The sequence below is a fragment of the Pseudochaenichthys georgianus genome, chromosome 4, assembly GCF_902827115.2.
Source record: "Pseudochaenichthys georgianus chromosome 4, fPseGeo1.2, whole genome shotgun sequence".
In the NCBI taxonomy this organism is placed as follows: domain Eukaryota; kingdom Metazoa; phylum Chordata; class Actinopteri; order Perciformes; family Channichthyidae; genus Pseudochaenichthys; species Pseudochaenichthys georgianus.
This window is the reverse complement of record NC_047506.1, coordinates 19,767,308-19,792,134: the sequence shown is the minus strand read 5'-3', so window position 1 is coordinate 19,792,134 and position 24,827 is coordinate 19,767,308. Positions and strand designations below refer to the sequence as shown.

Sequence of the window (24,827 nt, the reverse complement as noted above, 5' to 3'; positions counted from 1 at the left end):
TCAGTGCAGAAAGCTACTGCCTGCCTCATCAAACATTATTCAGGTGCCCTTTAGCAAGTTGGTTGGATATTAAGCCTCAGTTACTTTTGAATTGTAGTACATTTCCTCCTTGGACAGAAATAATCCTGAATAAAGATTGCCACCGTGTAGTTTCACAAAATAACTGACATTTGGACTGTTTCATCTGATGGTTGCTTGAGATCAGTTACAAGCAATGCAAGACTTGTAACTTTGAGCCAGCAGATGGCTGATCAAGTGACATTTGCTGGGAACCAAATCTGCAGCAGGGTAGCCTTTCCGTTAGTGCCATTGGGAGTTAATGCACACCATCATGTCATCTTTCTGTGTGAACAGTGTCCTCATTAGAGAGTCTGATCCCTTGTTCTGGTCTTGAATTGGCCTTTGAAATTCATAAACTCAACCCTTAGACTGCAGACAATCTTTGAACAGGCCGTAACCCCACAGTCTTCTCCGAGAAGCTTAGTGGAGGGACGAGCAAAGGGAGAGGGAAGGTCATATTGGAAGAACATTGAACTGCCGATCCTGGAGAGGAACTGAAATAGAAAAGATGGCAAGATAAGTAGACTGCCTCAATGAATAGAGAAGATTATAGAAAACATGTGCATCCGGAGGGAGGAATTTGAAAAGGAGGTATGAGGAAGAGGAGGAGAATTAGTGAAGAAGCAAGAGAGCGAGAATGAGCATTACAAATTATGACTAGTACTACAAATGGAATTTTACTCTGATTTCTAAAAATACTAGTAAGGTCCAAATGAGGGTTATTTGTTTAGGTTTTTATTTTTAATTACAAAATCTACACCCATTTTACTTAAAGAGCCTGTGACAGCATCCCAACAACTGTTGTGCAATGAAATATTGGGCTACTAGTAATCTCGAACCGTCAGTTTAAAAAAGAAAAAGCAATACCGTTTCGTTAAATATCAATAATTTCGAACATCGCGGGGAAATTCCTTCACTCATTTTGAAGTTTTGGGGGAAGCCGGAAGTGACGTCAATGCGGGAACGCTTCGAGAGCCAAACACGGACAAAGTGTGTTGTCATGCGTAGAAATGGTGAATTACTGAGTTTAGGCACGTTAATAACGTTTGACTACAGTATATTCATATTTGTCAGTGCTTTCATGTCAATTCGGCGACATAAACATAAATGATCGTGGTGAAGATGATGATTACATTAGGATTAAAAATCGGGAGTGAGAGCTGCTGAATTTCCTCCCGTCGGATGTGATATAAAAACAAATCGATTATTTTTGTGGTTATAAACTCAAGTGGATGAAACTACATTTATTAGTGCTTTCATGTCAATTCGGCGAACATATGATACATTAAATGACGAGTGAGGATGATGATTAAAAATCGTTTGTTTGAGCCGGTCTGCATTTACTGATGAGAAAACAAACCGATGCTTTTTGTAGTTGTAGTACACCAACAACGTGGATTAAACGTGTGGTTTTTTACCACAATGTTGGGGAAATTAATGGATAAAATGCACGGATTATTATTATTATTCCCACTCCGATCGGGACACTAGGTCCACCGTTTCCCCGCAGCGACGCTCCCCCCCGTTGACAGTTTACGTGGGCTGGGTGCAGTGGCGGACTGGCCATCGGGACGAATCCCGATGGGCCGGTACCGAAGTGGGCCGGTCGGATAAGTAACTAGCACATCCCCCATAGGCGGCGCGTGAGGCTCAGGTTTGAGAAGGCTAAATAACTTCTTTTACCTGACGCTGTCCGCCTCCGGCGTCTATAGAAAAGAGATCCACTCAGTGTGCGGAGTTTAAATCTCTCAAACATATTACAGGATAAAGGAAATACAGTTTAATCTGCCGTATGCAGAGAAGACGCCGACGTGTCGCACTTATCATTCATATTACATCATCAATCAGATCATCGATCATATAATATCATAATATATCATATATTTCCTTATCTGAGTCAGCTTCTCCAGCCTCATCTGGCCGTGCAACACTCACAGTGTCACAGACTGGATGCAGAAGTATTATTTAACACATTATGTTGACGAAACACTCGAGACAAATGTAATTAAAGTCAGATCCACTCGTGTCTTAGACGTGAACGCGCTCTCAGCTGGAGAGAGAAACCCTGGCTTGATTTACCGAGTTGATAACCAGCGTCGTAGGACCGCTTAGCGAGATCTCGTTTGTTAGTTTGTTGTTAGTTTGTTTCTCAAACATATCCAGGGTCTGTTGAACTGGCTTCGTAGTACAGGGCACAGGTGGCTAGCAGCGCTAATGTCAAAGACACAGACATTATACATTATATTTGTATTTTACATCCCCCACTCCCCCCGTTGACAGCTTACTAGCGGTACCGAAGTGGGCCGGTCGAGAGTCCCGGGATGATTTGTAGTCCCATTTCACCACTGGCTATGACCATATGATCGCCCATATTGACGCACCTCATTCCTAAACTTAGAAGATACAACATAAACCGATCCTTCAGCCTCATATGAGCTCTCAGACACGTTCAACATTAACCTGTCATCGCTGTCTGAGCTTGCTGCTGTGTGCACCATCGTGCGTTTACATCTGACTGTATATATATAAAGGTTTACATGCAGATGCTGGGATCCTGGACGGTGCAGCTGGAGCGCTGTGCCCGCAATGACGTCACCCATCATTTGGCGGGACTTGAAGAATCCGCGAGAAGATCCAGAAAATTGTCAACATTGAAGGCAGATTAATGGTTATCAAAGTACAAATATCCAAAATCAGTTCAGTAACGGTTTTCAAGGGGACAATATGTACTCAAATTGATGGGTTTAGATGATGGGGGAAAACCGTGTCACAGGCTCTTTAAGGTTGAGTGTGTTATTAAATCAGCACGAAATAACTATTGTTATTTTATGTCCTTAAAGAATACTAAAAAAAACACTTGTTTATCTATAGCTGAGTTTTAAAATATTTAATGTTGTTATATGGCTTAAACTTTAATACACATTGCAATATACAGTTTTGACTCATTTTATGTTGTGTTCGTGTAGATCCTGCCAGAAACCTATTTTTAAGAGCCAATTTCTTGTTGTGTTTGATGCCTAGAATTCGAAGGAAAATCTCTTTGTTCCTTCCTCCAGAAAACATTTCATCCCCACTAACCAGCCAAAGCACAAACCGCTTTCCGGCCCAGGCCCACTCAATATTCATGGGCAACACTATATCAGGAATTCCCTTTTTATTTCCATAAATGGCAGCACTCGCCTCACTTCCTCTTTCCCCTTCCATCCTGCCACTTTCCTCCTACTCTTCCATCCTGATTGAGAAAAGACCACCTGACTGTCCTTTGAGGCGGGGAAGTCGTAATTGGAGGTTGAAGCCAGTTCCTGCCCCTCTTTTGCTAAGGGTGGAGGCTTGTGGCACCCACCAAAAGCCTTTGATGCATAAGGAGGACACACTCATGAATCCACACACCAACACACCCTCATATATCTTACATGGCCTCAGTCAGGCTTTGAAAACGTACATGTACAGTAGGATGTGACTGTGTCCCGATAGCTGACAGCTGATTGTGTGCTTTTACTGTATGTAAAGTGTAGTGTTAAACATTTATTTATCTGTTAACATGACTGAGGCTGACCATAAGACTGTAGTGGCTCTGGGACTGTACTTGGGTACATTGGTGCTTTCAGCTGAATGTATGACCCAAATGTCACAGCAATTCTTCCCAGTTTGGGACATTTCACTTAAAAACACAAATGTCACCCTCATTGTGGTGCTACAAGATAAAGTCACAAATCAGTTCAAAGTGTCAGTAGGATTTATACTCAGGGGACCATGAATATCTGAACAAAATATCATGGTATTAAATATAATAGTTAAGATTTAGATTTTGTTTTTCTGGACCAAAGTGGTGGACTGACAAACTGAAGACATCATCACCACTAAGATGTATGCATTAACCTCTGGAGTGTTCCACTGCTTAAACGATTACCAAACCAAATATAGAAATCCTACATTTCAAGCAATTTTCCTTACAAGTTTTATTGTTGATCAGAATTCACAAATGTCCCTCCATAGTTATGAGGATAAGGAAATATAACAGTTTCATAAAAATACTGTGAGAGCCTCTCAGCAGAGCCTTTGATCGGGACTTGACATTTTAACCACATGGTATCTATTATTTCTAAATGTTACTTACTATCTCTAATCGCCATTGTTGCCAAAAAGGTTACACTGTCCACCCAGAGACAAAATGGTTGCAGGTTCAATCCCCCTAGTGGACTTGCATCCTTCGAAGTGCCCCAGAGCAATAAACGGAATACTTACTGGCCCACTCATTGCTGGATTCCCTGGATGGGAACATTGGAAAATGTCATCATCAGCTCCTTTTTAGAGTTCAGCACTTCCATTTCACCTTTGGACCCGATGATTGCCTTAGGTAGACTTTCTCTCCATCAGTCGCCATTTGACTGAGAGCTTTCTCTACCATCTTCTCTAAGTGCTTCGACTCTCCCAAATGTTCTCATTGGTTGCAAGTGGCATTCAGCATTCCACTTTCACTCTGAAGTCAGTTTCTGCAATTTTCTGCTTATTTCACTTTTATTCTCTGTTGCATCATCTTTTGTGTCTTGAGTATCGCTGACAATGCCACTTAGAAACCACTTTTTGAAATCCCACCTCTTCCTTGAGCACCTTGCCTCTGTAGCCAGTGGCAACTATTAAAACCAATTCAGGTCAGGGTTTGTATTTGGCCTGTGATGGGACCACTTTGGCCATGTTGCTGACGTAGCAGCTGATGCTTTTATCTCCTTGGTCAGACATGTTTTATTATGGTAATAACATGGGTGCCTACCTATAAGGTATATTTGTTTGTGTTTGCCACTTGACCGTAAAGGAAAACTGTGTTATATGAATGCCCATTTCCCATACATTTTGCCATCGTGACTATGGGGTCATGCTCACGTTGGAATCACCACCTTTGTCGTAGAGATTATGATAAAAAGGTATAAAACAACATAAGAGCTAGCTATCAAGTATCCAAGAGCATTCCAAATAAATAGGAGTTTTACATGACTTGCTTCAAACTGTTGTCTTTTGAGTCAGACTGTGAGAGACAGTAAATGCCAGCCCCCATTTTGAACTGGGCCCTGCTGCCAGCCGGCTGCGCCCACCTCGGTTTAGCGCACTCGGAAGCCTTTTAAGATCACTTTGTGTGCTCAAACCAGAGATGTTGAGAGGGCATCAGCGTCAAATGTGTACAATACAAAAGCACGTAAGGACAAAGTACTGTAACGGCTGAATGACAGTAACACACCATTAACTCAGGAATAATCAGGAGATTATAAATGAAGGCTAAAAGACTAAGCATAACATATTTAAAAGGTAAAAAAGATAAATGAAATATTAGTTGCGAGGCTGACAGAAAATAAATATAAATAGATTGGCTGGACATCTAGTTATTGATCAAGTAGAAGCCCTGTAATGACTATTCAACTTGTGATTGATAAACTGTCTTCAGTGATCCACAGTACCACCTCTCCTGCACATTTCCAATCTCCCCATGCCTCATTGTCAAAAGCAATGAATATTTTACACCAGGAAGTGTTCAGGAATTAGGTCAGAATGGCCATCATTTAAATCCATATTATGATCCATTCAGATTAAGGGTTAAGAAAAGAGAGCCACATTTACCACAACTTCATTTAAAGACACTTTTCAATTCGTTTTTTTTCCAGGCAGAACATTCTACTATTTACAAACAGGTTTTTATCACCTGCAATCAATTACATTTCAAAATAATATTGTCATAATAAAATCTAGTTCATCAAAATCAGTTAATGCTTATAAGCTATTGATGGTTAATTTCCTGCTGTTCGAACTACTGAATAAGTGAGTTCACTTGGTGTCAATGTGACATGCCAAGTTATTTTTGTACAACGAACTCGCATTAATAAAAATGTTTTCTTTTTAATTACTGATGAATGAATTAGCTGACATAAAAGTAAAAAAAAAAAAGTGCAAAATAAAAGTTATGTTTTAGTGTGTTACAAATGCTTTCCTTTCTGGTCTTGTCCAGCCTGTCTCAAACTGTGATGTTTCTTCCTCTCTTCTCTTCCACTGTCAACATTGTCAAACAATTGAGCTCGCCACAGCTGGCACTTTGAACTGCAGGCATTATTTCTCCTGTTCGAAAAAGGGTTTTATTGGGAGAGACAGGCGTTCATTCAAGTATTGGCTTTGTAGACAGACACTTCAATCCACTTTTCTTACTGCTGTGCTAAAGGAACATCTAATAATTTCCTTTTGTATGTCTTTTCTATTCATCCTTGCAAATTACACTGAACAAAAATATAAACGCAACACTTTTGTTTTTGCTCCCATTTTTCATGAGATGAACTCAAAGATCTAAAACATTTTTTATATACACAAAATAACCATTTCTCTCAAATATTGTTCACAAATCTGAAAAAATCTGTGATAGTGAGCACTTCTCCTTTGCCGAGATAATCCATCCCACCTCACAGGTGTGGCATATCAAGATGCTGATTAGACAGCATGATTATTGCACAGGTGTGCCTTAGAATGGCCACAATAAAAGGCCACTCTGAAACGTGCATTTTTGCTTTATTGGGGGTTCCGAAAACCAGGCAGAATCTGGTGTGAGGGGTAGGGGTAGGGGTAGGAATCGAGTGGCCCATGGTGGTAGTGGTGGTGGGGTTATGGTATGGGCAGGCGTATGTAATGGACGACAAACACAGGCCACTCGATTCACAACATTACCCTAACCCAGGGGTCGGCAACCCGCGCCCCACGGGCCGCATGCAACCCGCGCCCCACGGGCCACATGCAACCCGCGCCCCACGGGCCGCATGCAGCCCTTTAAGCCCTCTGCTCTGGCTCCCTTGAGCTTAGACAAAAATAAAAAGGAAATAAAATAAAAGTATTTGTAGGACTATTTATATTTTGTTGCATGGTTGAAAATGTTTCGTATCTTGTATTTTAAGGTGATACTGTGACAAATAAATAAAAACAAAACGGTTTTAATTAGGTCAACTAAAATATGCGTCACATCCTGCTACGGTCCCGCGCGAGCGCCTTTTCTTGGAGGTGAATAACCTGACCCCCGGCTCGATGAGCGAACTATGGATAAATCAAAGAAAAGTACCGGAGGAATACAGGATTTAATTCTGCGTGGACAGAGTTATCTGCTTTCACAGCAAACGATGCTGGTTTACCGGTATGTTTGATATGTAGAGAGAAGTTGTCAACGGTGGTGCAGCCTTTACGTATCGAGTAACAACAAGGGAGAGGAAGACGGCTGACGAACTTCAGTCATAATTCTATGGTATGTAATTTATTTCAGAAAACACTTTTTGTTATATTCCATGGAATGCTCTTAACGTCCCGATAGCAATAAATATATTAAATGCTTTGACAATAAATACATACACAAATTAATCTCTGGAAGCCCTAGCGCTGTAAAAAGCACGACCAATCATCTGAGCCGGCCCGGCTAAAGTAACTGGATGGCCTACCTGCCTGTCAGCCTCCCATCTGTGCACAAACTTATCTCGTGCCCTCATTGGTCATGTGCACGTTCGTGTGTGTTGGAGGAGGGACTCTGTAAGAAAGTATGAAGGAAGAGGCATATTTTTTCCGGTTGTGTACTTTCAAATTCTAGCGCACTCGAGCTGGTTTCTCCATTCTTACCTACCCTACCTTTAACTCTTTTTAGGATGTTTTATTTATTTCAAAGTGGGCCCATTTTAATATTTTTTTTTCCTTCAAATGTGCAGAGGACTCCCCAAGTGCTGTGTTTATTACATTACATTGCATTTTTTTTTTTGGAAAAGGTGCAATGTAATGTTTAATTTATTTTAAAGTAGGCCTGTGTATTATTTTTAATTCTCCTTATAAGAGTTCTTTGTTTCTTATTAGAGGTTAACAGTTTTATATCATGTAATAAATAGCCTAATAAATGCAAAAAAACTAGTTTTTGTCTGATATAACAATAAAAAACTATGAAATATGTTTTGCGGCTCCAGACAAAAAAAAATTGGGGAAAAAGGAGCAAAATGGCTCTTTTGGTCAAAAAGGTTGCAGACCCCTGCCCTAACCCTACCCCTACCCCTCACACCAGATACTGCCTGGTTTTCGGACCCCCCCAGACCCCCCCCAATAAAGCAAAAATGCACGTTTCAGAGTGGCCTTTTATTGTGGCCATTCTAAGGCACACCTGTGCAATAATCATGCGGGCTAATCAGCATCTTGATATGCCACACCTGTGAGGTGGGATGGATTATCTCGGCAAAGGAGAAGTGCTCACTATCACAGATTTTTGAACAATATTTGAGATAAATGGTTATTTTGTGTATATAGAAAATGTTTTAGATCTTTGAGTTCATCTCATAAAAAATGGGAGCAAAAACAAAAGTGTTGCGTTTATATTTTTGTTCAGTGTAGATTTAGCATAATTTGCTCACATATTCTTGCTCTTGTGATTCAATCATACACAACAAAGCAAACCACCTTGACCGACATTAGAGGACAAACCTGTTTTTTTTCCTCAGGCACCGACAGCCTCCCCTATTCTTTCTCAGGGAATTTATCCTGAATTAAATACCATTTTATTACACTTAGATTAGATTAAAGTATCCTGTCTTTACTAGCCAATATTCAGTGTTATTCATTTAACTGCATTCTGCATGTGAAAATTCTTCACTGTAGAATCATGGACACTGAGATTTGAGGGTGCGAAAACCATCAAAGTTATTACCGGTTGATCTATAATGAAACAAAGGTTTTACAGTATGAACATATACTTGTCGGTTTGTGCCGTGGAATGCGCTGTGCACTTTTTAAAGATAAGGCAACTTAAGTTTTGCATTTGTCATTCAACATTTAAAATATATAAATAATACATGAATTAAAACCCATTCAGCACATGCATGTGGTTAGTTGTACTCTTCCTGTATGTAATGGGGGATGTGACTACTAATCTAGCATCACATCCCTGGTTACAGTTGACTGTCTCCATTGTCTCTCCGCCTCTTCCCAAATGAACATCAAGAATTAAGAGGCGCTGTGTTGCTATGGAAACCCCAAACCAAGTGTGAAGAAGCAGCAAGGTATCAGAGTTCATTTGAAGTTTATAAATAGGGCGCAATTAAAATTGATGTTAACATAAGCTCCAAAACATCAGCCTCTTTATTATTCATTCACACTATGGTTTTATTTTGAAGATGCAGGGTACAGGTTCACCAGTAAGAAGTGGATTGAAAGAAACAAAGATCAACCTGCACATAAAACATTACTTCATACATCCATATGCAAGACTTCTCCCTGACCTCTAAAAAAAGAAACAACACACAGAAAATGTCAGAGTTGAGGCATTCTATCCTCTGACCTCTTATCTTTGTTGTGTGTTTGTGAGCGAGAGACAGAGAGGGAGGGAGAGTCAGAAAGAATATGGTGAGCTCAAGCCACCCCATCAAATATACACTACAAATATGACAGCACATATTTATATTTGTATTTTTCAAAAGTGTGTCTTTATCTTTTATTTTGGCAATTTGTGTCTCAGCCTCTTCCAGTCTCTTTATCACTTTATCTAAGTCAGTTTAGACTTATTTTATTTCTGTCTTAATCTGTTTAGATTCAAAACTGTTGAATTGCAGTTTGGGAGTCTTTAAGTTCTTGTCGAATCATGCCAAGTTTAGTTTTTTTCCTTTTTTCCCTTACCGTGTGGAAGCATTGTCTTTGTTGTCACTTTCGACTTGGTCAAGGGGGAGTTTCATCAAATGTAGCAGAATTATCGGTTTCATTCAGGGATGAACTGACTAGAATTGTGTCGATCAAACGGCAATGTCCCTGTCACCTGAAGGGGTAACAATTTGAACAGAAATGTGAAACAATGGCATATTATTAATTGTGGTCTGATTAATTGATACAAATCAATGTATTTGAAAAGCTTTTCTTTTCTGAACAACCATCATACCGAAATGCCGAATAACTGCAACACAAACTGACTTTTGTTAGGTAAAGAGCTGACAATTCCAGATGTTGGAGAATCTAGTTAACCTTATGACAGGATGTCTATTTATCAAAAAGCTGTATTCAGAAAATGTGTATATTGTTACCATTCATCTGTGGTGTTTTCTTCAACCTGCTTGCTTGTCACTTATTTCACTACAAGCAAAAGGTAAAATTCCACTTATTTATGTTCTGTCTGAACAATGATGCTGCCATCACAACTCTGCTTATTGAAATGCAGAACCAGCCAGACCATTAAAATGCCACGGCAGTGATACAGAGACAGATGAATTAGCAATCTGCCAGGGGGGCCAGCTGTTGCTCCCCCCACCATCCTAAACCCTCCAGGGAAGCCTCTAGAAACTTCCTCGCCAGCAACTAAGGACAAAGGCCTCAAGGGGAGCTGGTTTTTAATTACTGCGCTGCTGTCCTCTGAATATCACAACAATAGATTATCTCACTGAAATTAGGAGAGTGTTTGTGGAAGTCACGTGTCAGCAGGACGGGGTGGTGTCATTTTGACAACCAGCTGTCTGAATGTGTTATGGCTAAAGACTTGTAATTATAATACAAACTGTGTCTTCCTGACATACAGTTACCACCTTTTATTTAGAATCTAAATTACAAACGGACAAAGGACAATTTTTCGCTATGTAGTTGTACAATTTCTTCAGTATTGAGGCATTTTCAAGAACACTGATCAGCTAATGAAAACCTAATGGTAATCAGTCTCCACTGCAAGTGAGCAGTAAGTCACTCTGCTCGGAGGCTTAGTTGCAGGAGGGCAGAGTTCGGCCCATGCTTCCTGAGCGGCTTCCTGCTTACCGGTTCTCCACCGGAGGGAGATCCTGTTTTACTTTGTAAAGGCGATCAACAGACATGAAACATATGATGGGCTGCAGAGTGCAGAAGCAAGATGGCTATTTAGGAAGGATACAAAATGACAGACGAGCCACAAGTGAATGTGACATAACTGTTAAAGTGATTTAATTGTATTTATTATGATTTCATAAATCAAATCAGAGCAGGGGTTTTAAAAAACGTTAGTAGTCCCCCGTTCTTCCTCCAGTTCTGTTTTTTGGTCTACCTAAGATTTCAAAACGCAGCCTGTTTGTCACTTTCAGATTTGGCCTTCCATCGAAGGAGCTGCCATCTATCCATAGTATAAATCGAACTAATATTCTGTCTGTGATTCATTTGACTCGCAATATCTTCTTGCTCCCCCCTTGTTTCATCATACCTCTACTGTCTACCTTTTGAAGTCTTTTCTCCGATCCTTCATATTTGTGCTTTACATTCTTTACTAATGTGTCCGTTGTCTATAATGGAACAAATTATTTTTGCTTTACACTGAAGCAGATTTTTTTTTCTAAGCATTTTGGACACTGAGTCTAGAAGCTTCAGGGCGCAGCTCTGGAACAGACATACTCTTTGACGTACCATCCTTCTGGTTTATCACTGCTTGTGTATTCAAGCATGGCCCATAATGCACCTCTCCCTACTCATGCTGAAGCCAGACTCAGATGGTGTAGCACTTGCTTTTGTTTTTCTCATTCTCATCAGAGAGAATGGAGTCCAACACAAATAATTCATTTAATTGATCCACCACTTTGGTAAGGTGACAGGGGGAATGGGGGCGAGACTTCCGAGTGAGAATAAGATCAATAAATAGTTTTGACAGTATGGAAATAAGTAACACATAAACAGGAATGCCTCAACAGCGTCAGTGGTGTGGTGTGTTTCACTTTAAACCTGATGTGATACCTAGCACAGAGAAGTGTTAACGAATTGTATTTCTTTGTTTTAGTGTAGAGTTTTAGTTACATGATGATGGTAAGAGTTTTTCCCCTACCCTAACAATAGTAAAATAAAAAAAAAAAAAAAAAACGTTTAATTTGAATGGGATCGAAAAAAATCTAAAAATAGGAATGTTTACACAAGACATTGTCTCTCAGTAGCTGCAGTCCGGAAACCTGTGCTGGTTTAACACTATAGTGACCCTCTCATCCCTGCTTACTCAGCTCTAACACTTCAAGCCTCAGCAGACTGCTGCAGCCCCCTATTGTTGGATTGTGTGGTATTGTTTGAGGTTGTCCAGAGATATAATCAACCTAATATGATATTGATGTTTACACAATAAACAATGCTGGATTGCCATTTTTGTCATACAATATTTTTGCAACTTCCCAATGTGGTTGTTTCTGCATTCACCTAGAAGGGATAGAGGGGATGACACGCATTAAGGAGCCAATGGACAAATTGTGCCCGAGTAGCTCTACCACTGTGTAGCTGCAAAAGTGTAGTATTTCTGCAATATCTATGGACTTTTAGATGTTTACAAGAATATAATCCTCTGTTATAGTATTGGGCTAACAAATTGGAACAAACATATAATCCATATACAAGCATACCAGTAAATTCAAATGACACACATCTTATTCCCTGATCACGAGGGATGTCACGAGAACTAATGCTTTGTTACCAAGTTGTTGACGATAAACTTTCCAAATGGAGAGAGGGAGAGACTGTGATGTCCCTGTGGGTGCATCAGTAGAGAGGGTGTGGCTGTTCTGTCTGTGCTGCATTGGCTCCAGTGATTACCTTGATTGCAGTGACTCAGGGCACCTGGGTCTGGTGTCCTGCAGCTATTTAGAGCTTCTCTGCTCCTCTCTGTGCTCTCTCTGCTTTCTCCTGCAGGCACCCGGCTCTGATGAGTATACCCAGTACTTAATTTGACTTGTTTGTGCAAATAAACACCTTTTTTCTACCCGTTGACATGTTGTGTCTCCTTTTTGTTGTGGCCTTCTGAGCCAGGTCGCAACAAATGGGGGCTCGTCCTACGGGTTATTTCTAGAAAGTTTGTGTAGTGCTCAGAGCACATGGCGTCATTTGAGCAACTGATTAGTTGATGTGGTCCAGCTGTGTGCTGGCTTGGCGCTGCTATTTGGGGGACACATCAAGGGTTTCAGGAAGCTTTAGTGTCGTCAGGTTTTGTGTGCCAATCAGAAGGTAAGATGTTGCTTCTTGTTACGCTTTTGTAAAGAGATTTCCCCGCTAGGCTTAAGTGGCTTTTCCCCTTGGGTTGCGTCTGTTTGCGTCTGTTTTTTCATAGTGTTGTGGCGACGACGTGTTAGTGTCAGCTGTTTTCGGACAGCTGTCTCGGGGGCATATCCGCATGATTTCTTGGTGTTACCTGCGTGCAGGTCGCTCCACAACTCCGCCGGGTTCCAGTGCGTAATTACCCGCCGCAAGCCACATGAAGACTAGGTGAGATTTTTGGTTTAGCAGTTAGGGGGAAAATGGAGCAGGAGAAGTTGAGGTTGGAGCAGGAGAGGTTGAGGTTGGAGAAGTTGCAGTTGAGGTTGGAGCAGGAGAAGTTGAGGTTGGACCAGGAGATGTTGGAGTTGAGGTTGGAGCAGGAGAGGTTGAGGTTGGAGCAGGAGAAGTTGAGGTTGCAGCAGGCGAGGTTGGAGTTGAGGTTGGAGCAGGAGAAGTTTAGGTTGGAGCAGGAGAAGTTTAGGTTGGAGCAGGAGAAGTTTAGGTTGGAGCAGGAGAAGTTTAGGTTGGAGCAGGAGAAGTTTCGGTTGGAGCAGGAGAGGTTGAGGTTGGAGCAGGAGAAGTTGCAGTTGAGGTTGGAGCAGGAGAGGTTGGAGTTGGAGCAGGAGAAGTTTAGGTTGGAGCAGGAGAAGTTGCAGTTGAGGTTGGAGCAGGAGAGGTTGAGGTTGGAGCAGGAGAGGTTGGAGTTGAGGTTGGAGCAGGAGAATTTGAGGTTGGAGCAGGAGAGGTTGAGGTTGGAGCGGGAGAAGTTGAGGTTGGAGAAGTTGAGGTTGGAGCAGGAGAGGTTGGAGTTGGAGCAGGAGAAGTTTAGGTTGGAGCAGGAGAAGTTGCGGTTGGAGCAGGAGAGGTTGGAACAGGAGAGGTTGAGGTTGGAGCAGGAGAAGTTTAGGTTGGAGCAGGAGAAGTTGCGGTTGGAGCAGGAGAGGTTGGAGCAGGAGAGGTTGAGGTTGGAGCAGGAGAAGTTGCAGTTGAGGTTGGAGCAGGAGAGGTTGGAGCAGTTGAGGTTGGAGTTGGAGCAGGAGAAGTTTAGGTTGGAGAAGTTGAGGTTGGAGCAGGAGAGGTTGAGGTTGGAGAAGTTGAGGTTGGAGCAGGAGAAGTTTAGGTTGGAGCAGGAGAAGTTGCAGTTGAGGTTGGAGCAGGAGAGGTTGGAGTTGGAGCAGGAGAAGTTTAGGTTGGAGCAGAAGAAGTTGCAGTTGAGGTTGGAGCAGGAGAGGTTGAGGTTGGAGCAGGAGAGGTTGAGGTTGGAGCAGGAGAGGTTGAGGTTGGAGCAGGAGAGGTTGAGGTTGGAGCAGGAGAGGTTGAGGTTGGAGCAGGAGAGGTTGGAGTTGAGGTTGGAGCAGGAGAGGTTGAGGTTGGAGCAGGAGAGGTTGGAGATGGAGAGGTTGAGGTTGGAGCAGGAGAAGTTGAGGTTGGAGCAGGAGAGGTTGGAGTTGGAGAGGTTGCAGTTGAGGTTGGAGCAGGAGAAGTTGAGGTTGGAGAAGTTGAGGTTGGAGTTGGAGCAGGAGAAGTTTAGGTTGGAGCAGGAGAAGTTGCAGTTGAGGTTGGGGCAGGAGAGGTTGGAGTTGAGGTTGGAGCAGGAGAAGTTTAAGTTGGAGCAGGAGAGGTTGAGGTTGGAGCAGGAGAAGTTTAGGTTGGAGCAGGAGAGGTTGGAGCAGGAGAAGTTGAGGTTGGAGAAGTTGGAGCGGGAGAGGTTGAGGTTGGAGCAGGAGAAGTTGCAGTTGAGGTTGGAGTTGAGGTTGGAGCAGGAGAAGTTTAGGTTGGAGCGGGAGAGGTTGCAGTTGAGGTTGGAGCAGGAGAAGTTGCAGTTGAGGTTGGAGCAGGAGAGGTTGGAGTTGGAGCAGGAGAAGTTTAGGTTGGAGCGGGAGAGGTTGAGGTTGGAGCAGTTGAGGTTGGAGCAGGAGAAGTTGCAGTTGAGGTTGGAGCAGGAGAAGTTGCAGTTGAGGTTGGAGCAGGAGAGGTTGGAGCAGGAGAGGTTGGAGCAGGAGAGGTTGGAGCAGGAGAGGTTGAGGTTGGAGCAGGAGAGGTTGGAGTTGGAGAGGTTGCAGTTGGAGCAGGAGAAGTTGCAGTTGAGGTTGGGGCAGGAGAGGTTGGAGTTGGAGAGGTTGGAGTTGAGGTTGGAGCAGGAGAAGTTGAGGTTGGAGAAGTTGAGGTTGGAGCAGGAGAGGTTGGAGTTGGAGAGGTTGAGGTTGGAGAAGTTGAGGTTGGAGCAGGAGAGGTTGGAGTTGGAGCAGGAGAAGTTTAGGTTGGAGCAGAAGAAGTTTAGGTTGGAGCGGGAGAGGTTGCAGTTGAGGTTGGAGCAGGAGAGGTTGGAGCAGGAGAGGTTGAGGTTGGAGCAGGAGAGGTTGAGGTTGGAGCAGGAGAGGTTGGAGTTGGAGAGGTTGCAGTTGGAGCAGGAGAAGTTGCAGTTGAGGTTGGGGCAGGAGAGGTTGGAGTTGGAGAGGTTGGAGTTGGAGCAGGAGAGGTTGGAGTTGAGGTTGGAGTTGAGGTTGGAGCAGGAGAGGTTGAGGTTGGAGCAGGAGAAGTTTAGGTTGGAGCAGGAGAGGTTGGAGCAGGAGAAGTTGGAGCAGGAGAAGTTGGAGCAGGAGAAGTTGGAGCAGGAGAGGTTGGAGCAGTTGAGGTTGGAGCAGGAGAAGTTGAGGTTGGAGCAGGAGAGGTTGGAGTTGAGGTTGGAGAAGTTGAGGTTGGAGAAGTTGGAGTTGAGGTTGGAGCAGGAGAGGTTGAGGTTGGAGCAGGAGAAGTTGAGGTTGGAGCAGGAGAGGTTGGAGAAGTTGAGGTTGGAGAAGTTGGAGTTGAGGTTGGAGCAGGAGAGGTTGAGGTTGGAGCAGGAGAAGTTGAGGTTGGAGCAGGAGAGGTTGGAGAAGTTGAGGTTGGAGAAGTTGGAGTTGAGGTTGGAGCAGGAGAAGTTGAGGTTGGAGCAGGAGAGGTTGGAGTTGGAGCAGGAGAAGTTGAGGTTGGAGAAGTTGGAGCGGGAGAGGTTGGAGCAGGAGAAGTTGGAGCAGGAGAAGTTGGAGCAGGAGAAGTTTAGGTTGGAGCAGAAGAAGTTGCAGTTGAGGTTGGAGCAGGAGAAGTTTAGGTTGGAGCAGGAGAGGTTTAGGTTGGAGCAGGAGAGGTTGAGGTTGGAGCAGGAGAAGTTGGAGCAGGAGAGGTTGAGGTTGGAGCAGGAGAAGTTGAGGTTGGAGCAGGAGAGGTTGGAGAAGTTGAGGTTGGAGAAGTTGGAGTTGAGGTTGGAGCAGGAGAATTTGAGGTTGGAGCAGGAGAAGTTTAGGTTGGAGCAGGAGAGGTTGGAGTTGGAGCAGGAGAAGTTGAGGTTGGAGAAGTTGGAGCGGGAGAGGTTGGAGCGGGAGAGGTTGCAGCAGGAGAAGTTGGAGCAGGAGAAGTTGGAGCAGGAGAGGTTGAGGTTGGAGCAGGAGAAGTTGAGGTTGGAGAAGTTGAGGTTGGAGAAGTTGGAGTTGAGGTTGGAGCAGGAGAAGTTTAGGTTGGAGCAGGAGAGGTTGGAGCAGGAGAAGTTGAGGTTGGAGCGGGAGAGGTTGGAGCGGGAGAGGTTGCAGCAGGAGAAGTTGGAGCAGGAGAAGTTGGAGCAGGAGAGGTTGGAGCAGGAGAAGTTGGAGCAGGAGAAGTTGGAGCAGGAGAAGTTGGAGCAGGAGAAGTTGGAGCAGGAGAGGTTGGAGCAGGAGAAGTTGGAGCAGGAGAAGTTGGAGCAGGAGAAGTTGGAGCAGGAGAAGTTGGAGCAGTTGAGGTTGGAGCGGGAGAAGTTGGAGCAGGAGAAGTTTAGGTTGGAGCGGGAGAAGTTGGAGCAGGAGAAGTTTAGGTTGGAGCAGGAGAGGTTGGAGCAGGAGAGGTTGAGGTTGGAGCAGGAGAAGTTGCAGTTGGAGCAGGAGAGGTTGGAGCAGGAGAGGTTGAGGTTGGAGCAGGAGAAGTTGGAGCAGGAGAGGTTGAGGTTGGAGAAGTTGAGGTTGGAGAAGTTGGAGTTGAGGTTGGAGCAGGAGAATTTGAGGTTGGAGCGGGAGAGGTTGGAGCAGGAGAAGTTGGAGCAGGAGAAGTTGGAGCAGGAGAAGTTGGAGCAGGAGAAGTTGGAGCAGGAGAGGTTGGAGCAGGAGAAGTTGGAGCAGGAGAAGTTGGAGCAGGAGAAGTTGGAGCAGTTGAGGTTGGAGCAGGAGAAGTTGGAGCAGGAGAAGTTTAGGTTGGAGCAGAAGAAGTTGCAGTTGAGGTTGGAGCAGGAGAGGTTGGAGCAGGAGAAGTTGCAGTTGAGGTTGGAGCAGGAGAGGTTGGAGCAGGAGAAGTTGGAGCAGGAGAAGTTGCAGTTGAGGTTGGAGCAGGAGAGGTTGGAGCAGGAGAGGTTGAGGTTGGAGAAGTTGAGGTTGGAGCAGGAGAGGTTGGAGTTGAGGTTGGAGTTGAGGTTGGAGCAGGAGAAGTTTAGGTTGGAGCAGGAGAGGTTGAGGTTGGAGAAGTTGAGGTTGGAGCAGGAGAGGTTGGAGTTGAGGTTGGAGCAGGAGAAGTTTAGGTTGGAGCAGGAGAGGTTGAGGTTGGAGCAGGAGAAGTTGCAGTTGAGGTTGGAGCAGGAGAGGTTGGAGCAGTTGAGGTTGGAGTTGGAGCAGGAGAAGTTTAGGTTGGAGCAGGAGAGGTTGAGGTTGGAGAAGTTGAGGTTGGAGCGGGAGAGGTTGAGGTTGGAGCAGTTGAGGTTGGAGCAGGAGAAGTTGGAGCAGGAGAGGTTGGAGTTGGAGCAGAAGAAGTTGCAGTTGAGGTTGGAGCAGGAGAAGTTTAGGTTGGAGCAGGAGAAGTTGCAGTTGAGGTTGGAGCAGGAGAGGTTGGAGTTGGAGAGGTTGCAGTTGAGGTTGGAGCAGGAGAAGTTGAGGTTGGAGCAGGAGAGGTTGGAGTTGGAGAGGTTGCAGTTGAGGTTGGAGCAGGAGAAGTTGGAGCAGGAGAGGTTGGAGTTGAGGTTGGAGCAGGAGAAGTTGAGGTTGAGGTTGGAGCAGGAGAGGTTGGAGTTGGAGAGGTTGCAGTTGAGGTTGGAGCAGGAGAAGTTTAGGTTGGAGCAGTTGAGGTTGGAGCAGGAGAGGTTGGAGCAGGAGAAGTTGCAGTTGAGGTTGGGGCAGGAGAGGTTGGAGTTGAGGTTGGAGTTGAGGTTGGAGCAGGAGAAGTTGCAGTTGAGGTTGGGGCAGGAGAGGTTGGAGTTGAGGTTGGAGTTGAGGTTGGAGCAGGAGAAGTTTAGGTTGGAGCAGGAGAGGTTGAGGTTGGAGCAGGAGAAGTTTAGGTTGGAGCAGGAGAAGTTGCAGTTGAGGTTGGGGCAGGAGAAGTTGAGGTTGGAGCAGGAGAAGTTGAGGTTGGAGAAGTTGGAGCGGGAGAGGTTGAGGTTGGAGCGGGAGAAGTTGGAGCAGGAGAAGTTGGAGCAGGAGAAGTTGGAGCAGGAGAAGTTGGAGCAGGAGAGGTTGGAGCAGGAGAAGTTGGAGCAGGAGAAGTTGGAGCAGTTGAGGTTGGAGAAGTTGGAGCAGGAGAGGTTGGAGCAGGAGAGGTTGGAGCAGTTGAGGTTGGAGAAGTTGGAGCAGGAGAGGTTGGAGAAGTTGAGGTTGGAGAATTTGAGGTTGGAGCAGGAGGAGTTTAGGTTGGAGCAGGAGAGGTTGGAGTTAGAGCAGGAGAAGTTGAGGTTGGAGAAGTTGGAGCGGGAGAGGTTGGAGCAGGAGAAGTTGGAGTTGGAGCGGGAGAGGTTGGAGTTGGAGAAGTTGAGGTTGGAGCAGGAGAAGTTGGAGCAGGAGAGGTTGGAGCAGGAGAAGTTGGAGCAGTTGAGGTTGAGGTTGGAGCAGGAGAAGTTGGAGCAGGAGAGGTTGGAGTTGAGGTTGGAGAAGTTGAGGTTGGAGCAGGAGAATTTGAGGTTGGAGCAGGAGAAGTTTAGGTTGGAGCAGGAGAGGTTGGAGTTGAGGTTGGAGCAGGAGAAGTTGAGGTTGGAGCAGGAGAGGTTGAGGTTGGAGCAGGAGAATTTGCAGTTGAGTTTGGAGCAGGAGAAGTTGAGGTTGGAGCAGGAGAGGTTGCAGTTGAGGTTGGAGCAGGAGAAGTTGAGGTTGGAGCAGTTGAGGTTGGAGCCGTTGAGGTTGGAGCAGGAGAGGTTGGAGTTGAGGTTGGAGAAGTTGAGGTTGGAGCAGGAGAGGTTGCAGTTGAGGTTGGAGCAGGAGAAGTTGAGGTTGGAGCAGGAGAGGTTGCAGTTGAGGTTGGAGCAGGAGAAGTTGAGGTTGGAGCAGTTGAGGTTGGAGTCGTTGAGGTTGGAGCAGGAGAGGTTGCAGTTGAGGTTGGAGCAGGAGAAGTTGAGGTTGGAGCAGGAGAGGTTGCAGTTGAGGTTGGAGCAGGAGAAGTTGAGGTTGGAGCAGGAGAAGTTGAGGTTGGAGCAGTTGAGGTTGGAGCCGTTGAGGTTGGAGCAGGAGAGGTTGGAGTTGAGGTTGGAGCAGGAGAAGTTGAGGTTGGAGCAGGAGAAGTTGAGGTTGGAGCAGTTGAGGTTGGAGCCGTTGAGGTTGGAGCAGGAGAGGTTGGAGTTGAGGTTGGAGCAGGAGAAGTTTAGGTTGGAGCAGTTGAGGTTGGAGCCGTTGAGGTTGGAGCAGGAGAAGTTGAGGTTGGAGCAGGAGAAGTTTAGGTTGGAGATGTTGGAGTTGAGGTTGGAGCAGGAGAAGTTGGAGTTGAGGGGTCAGCAGTAGGAGGTATAGAAGCGTTTAGAGGTGGAGAAGGTGCTGGATGTGGAAACGATTATATGTGAGGTGGAATATGCTAGATTACGGCTGATTGGAGAGGGCAAGCTTGCTCCGGTGTAGGATGGTTCTGATAGGTCGGCATCAGGTAGTGTTATTATTATTATTATTATTTTACTTGCGGTTAGTGCCAAAGTGTAATGAGCGTGACCCTGACATTTGTTTTACTCTATTTGAACGCATAGCAGAGGCAACAAACTGGTCAGATTCGGACAGAGTGCTGTTACTTTAGTGTGTACTCACTGGGCGAGCACAGAAGGCCTATTCAGCTGTTTGTGGCGAAAATGCTTTGGACTATGCTAGAGTAAAATCAGCAGTGTTAAAATCATACGAACTGGTTCCTGAAGCGTATCATCAAAAGGTCAGAAGTTGGGTCAAGGGGGATAAGCAGACACATGTGGAGTTTATCCGTGATTTGACTTCTCATTTTCAGCGGTGGTGTGCGACAGCAAAGGTTTCCAGTTTTGACGGTCTTTGTGAACTCATTGTATTGGAACAATTTAAAGATGTTATCCCTCAGCGTATGGCCACTTATGTAAATGAGCAGAAACCTTCCACCGCGCTTAGAGCTGCTGAATTAGCGGATGATTTTGTGTTGACACATAAGGGCAGTTTTACTGAGAAGTGTTCTATCAATCAATCAATCAATCAATCAATGTTTATTTATATAGCCCAATATCACAAATGTTACATTTGTCTCAGTGGTCTTCACAGTTTATACAGAATATCAGTATGACAATACGACACCCTCTGTCCTTAGACCCTCACATCGTACAAGGAAAAACTTCCAAAGAAAACCCAGTTTAAAGGGAAAAATGGGAGAAACCTCAGGGAGAGCAACAGAGGAGGGATCCCTCTCCCAGGACGGACAGACGTGCAATAGATGCCGTGTGTAAATTGAAAAGATAATACATTTGCAACATAGGTAGTCCAAATGTTTGGAAATGCATGTGTGTATAATAGGAAGATGAATCGACGAGGATATCCATCCAGGACCACAGCCACGACTCAAGATCCAGCGCTCGCGATCCAGGACACAGGACCGCAGGATCATCCATGACTCCGGATCCCAGCGTATATAGACACCAAAAAGAAAGACATTTGGGGAAGCTGGGTTAATCGGAACATGAGAGTACACAGGTATAGACAGAGAGAAGGAAGAAGTAAGATGTTCTAGGGGTGATTGCTGGAGACGTGGCTATTCCTGCGGTGGTGCAAAGTTTTCACCAGGCTACTCCCGTAGATTTGCAGGTCCAGGGCGATCCGAGGACGACAGAGTGGACCAATATCATTATTGCCGAGAAGAGGGTCATTGGAAGGGGCAGTGTCCGTTGCTGGAACCTGAGGGGAAGCCTCGTTCTTCATCACATGCTCCAGCCATGTGTTGTTCTGCCGTTTTGGTTAAAAAGCCGCAGGGTGTAGGATCGGGCAAGGTGCCTGATAAGAAGCTGGTTTGTGCCGACTTGGATGTGGGTTCTGTTTTTGAGCCGTTCATAACGGAAGCCGTTGTGTCAGTAGTTGGTAGTGACAAGTATGTTCCGATTAAGGTGTTGCGTGACACAGCAGCTAGATACTCATTTCCAATTTAGCACGAAGTGTAAATTAGTGTATGTTAAAATAGAGTGATTTATTGTTTTGTTTAGGTTTTTACAATGGTATCCAATGGGGTGTGTACAGAATTCAACTGGTATTAGTATTGATTAATATATTTCAAATATCCATAGTAATCAGTTTCCCAACAAAAGGCGGTTGTTAGAGTTGCTAAGATAAACATTTAGGTTTTGTCACTAGCTGTGTTCCCTCTGTAATTATTCTGTACACACAGTTTGACTTTGTACCCAGCAATCTGTCCGCATGTTTGCCTCCAGCGGTTTAACGCTAGCAGCATCCTCTCTGATTGGCTGGGTTGTCACTTCAGGACTTATTGGTCTCTGAGTGTTCAGCTGCCTAAACCCGGCATATACCCAGCCGACTCATCGGTTTAGCAAAGCGTGGCTGCCTTTCTGTCGAGGGGCTCACCAGCCAGCCTTGTGGGCCCATTGCACACCCGGGGAGTTACATAACACTGTCAGAAGAGAAGGGTAACTTAAGCGCTCACTGCTCTGTTTAAAGAGGAGAAAGATGGAGCTGCTTCTGAAATTCTATTTTCATTTTAAGCAGTTAACTACCACTTTTATTCAGAGAGACTCAAATTGTAAGAGCAGGTGGGTTGTTCATTATCCTTCTCAAGGACACGATTCAGTTGATGGACAGAGTGACTCATGCTTCTAAACTAAAATGTTTTGGTGCATTGGAGCACACAGTGTGTCGACATAATGATTCTGATGTTACTGCATTTTTGTGCTTAACTTGTGTCTTGTTTGAAAATTACCAATGTGGGTTGCAAGTCTCAAATCAGCATTGATACTCTTCCCATTGATACCCTTCCCTTATATACCTATGAGTAACAGACTTACTGAGTCCTGGTTTCTCTTCATCACAGGATACTGTAGTAGGGGATCCAGTGTAGGTACAGCATGGTATTCATTCAATGGAAAAAAAACTTGACCTGTCTACCTGATACTGTGGACACTCTGAGCAGGGCAGCATGACTGATTTCACCAAGGTCAGCCTCAAATAAGTGACCAGTAGCCCGGAAGGTCCCCCGGTTTCATCTTTCCTCTTTAGAGACAGGAAGAAGCTGACCGCGCCTAATAGACGGCATGGTAAACAATAAGTGGACAAAAGACTTAACGTGTCAGCGACAGGAGACACTTGACATGCAGCGACTCCGGTTTCCACTCAGCCTCTGAATGGATTGTTTTTTATCACAAAATGACAGGTGTTAGCTCATTTTGCCTTCAAGCTTAATATAAATTAAAGTGCAGTTCCCAAGGCAGTGATTAACATTTCAAATATCCCCCATCAAGCCTCTGCCCTTTTACTTCGACCCTCTGCTATGTAGCAGCAGATGCAGTTTATTTCCAACCTATGAAACTTGTTCTTTCTCGTATGTTGTGACTAGAACTGGTGGTATTTTAAAACAAATAAACGTTTACAGTTGGTTTATACAAAATGTATAACCAGTATAACATTTAGCATCTTGAAAAATATTAATTAATTTTTGTTTGTATTTGTTTGTTGTTGTGAATTATTCTATATACTGTCGATGTATAATTAGGAAAATAGAAAGAATCGCCCTGTAAAATGTCAAAATGCCCAAGATAATGATGTCAAATTGTTTATGTTTCCCAGCCAACCAAGGATTTTTTATTTTAAATTTTAGAACCATAAAAAAGCAAACTTGAAACGGCATATGTAAGATATTTTTCCTTTTGAAATTACTTAAAAGATTAAGCGTTTATCAAATGGTTGATCATTCATTAGTCAGCTAAGCAAGGGGCTTTGTTTAGTTTGTTCTGCCTTTAATCAATATATCTGATTAAGGACAGTAAAGGAGGAGAGGCGCAGCACAGGGCCACAGGCCAGATTTGAACAGGGTGCTAGATAAAGACTGTTACAGACAATTACATCACTTTACTGTAAAACCAGTAAAAGACACGATATGGAATATGTATCATAATGTCCAAAATGGAATGTCATATCAAGTCGCATATCACAATATTGATCAAACTATTTATTGCACCTATAATGACTGAAAGCGCTAAACTATTAATGGATTTTATTGACTCATCTAATGGGGAAAAACTGTTTAACGGTAAAGTTTCAAAGTTCTTCAACCAATGAAATAAACTAGTATAATTGTTAAGCACCCTTTTAATATGGGTTATGTATGTTTAATCATTACTATTTCATACATAACAAGACATTTTCAGAGAATGACTCTGATGTTCAATTGATGTGCACAGAGGTGTAACATCACAAGGGTCTAATACAACGTCAGCAGTGAAGCTTCTCTGCGCTTTAGTGTTTGACCCTCTGTGGCAGCTTTCACCAATCAGGCCTGTAAGATATCATTAATTACTGTTGAATGTAGAGGGAGGTGGAGTGCAGGCACATCAGCAGTTTCTTATATATTTAGCTGCGTTTGTGAAGTAAGTTACCTGTTGGTGAGGGCAGAGTAATGGACTGTCTGCCCAACAAGCCCCCAGGCTACAATTAGGGGAAGCCTCTCATTCCCTTCTTCTTAGATACTCTCTCTCTCTCTCTCTCAGCCTCTGTCTTCATCTCTCTCTCTCTCTGTTATCTGTCTTCATCTGTCTCTCTTCCCTCCTTGTTTTTTGTTCCTCCCACTCTTTCTCTCTCATGTCAATCTCTTTTTTTGTCTTTTTTTCAGCCTTCAGTCAGTTAGTTTAAAGGCCACCAGGGGATAAATCTGCCGGGTTCACACAATACTGCAGAACGAACACGCCAAGAAATACACAAACACACACACAGATGCTTGACAGAGTTGATGGAATCAGGGGGATTCCATCAACTCTGTTGTGTGTGTGTGTGTGTGTGTGTGTGTGTGTGTGTGTGTGTGTGTGTGTGTGTGTGTGTGTGTGTGTGTGTGTGTGTGTGTGTGTGTGTGTGTGTGTGTGTGTGTGTGTGTGTGTGTGTGTGTGTGTGTGTGTGTGTGTGTGTGTGTGTGTGTGTGTGTGTGTGTGTGTGTGTGTGTGTGTGTGTGTGTGTGTGGTGTGTGTGTGTGTGTGTGTGTGTGTGTGTGTGTGTGTGTGTGTGTGTGTGTGTGTGTGTGTGTGTGTGTGTGTGTGTGTGTGTGTGTGTGTGTGTGTGTGTGTGTGTGTGTGTGTGTGTGTGTGTGTGTGTGTGTGTGTGTGTGTGTGTGTGTGTGTGTGTGTGTGTGCGTGCGTGCGTGCGTGCGCGCGCGCGCGCTTATGCTGTTTTAATCCTTATGTTTATTGGCATCAACAAAACCTGAGAGTTCGGACTGACGTGTAATATTGTGTATTTGTGCACAGATGAAAAGGGTGTATGTGGGTCAGTGAAAGTTGATTGCATGTGTGTTTGAATGCACTTAGTGCTTCCATGCATTTGTCAGTGCACATGACTTGTGCATACCCTCATAAATATGTGTATATAGTTCTGATT

At 44.3% G+C, this 24,827-nt stretch overlaps 2 protein-coding genes across 6 annotated transcripts in view; both read left to right on the top strand.

The window, feature by feature from the left end:
* Nucleotides 1-24,827, top strand: part of rabgap1l (RAB GTPase activating protein 1-like) — a 132,938-nt gene that overhangs the window by 53,892 nt on the left and 54,219 nt on the right. The gene's annotated exons all lie outside the window — the stretch shown is intronic.
* On the top strand, nt 13,311-24,701 carry LOC139433728 (trichohyalin-like). The gene is made up of 6 exons (XM_071202962.1): nt 13,311-13,547; nt 13,770-14,056; nt 14,150-14,983; nt 15,026-15,574; nt 17,732-18,151; nt 24,698-24,701. Exons 1-6 carry the CDS (start codon nt 13,311-13,313, stop codon nt 24,699-24,701), a joined length of 2,331 nt encoding a protein of 776 aa, XP_071059063.1.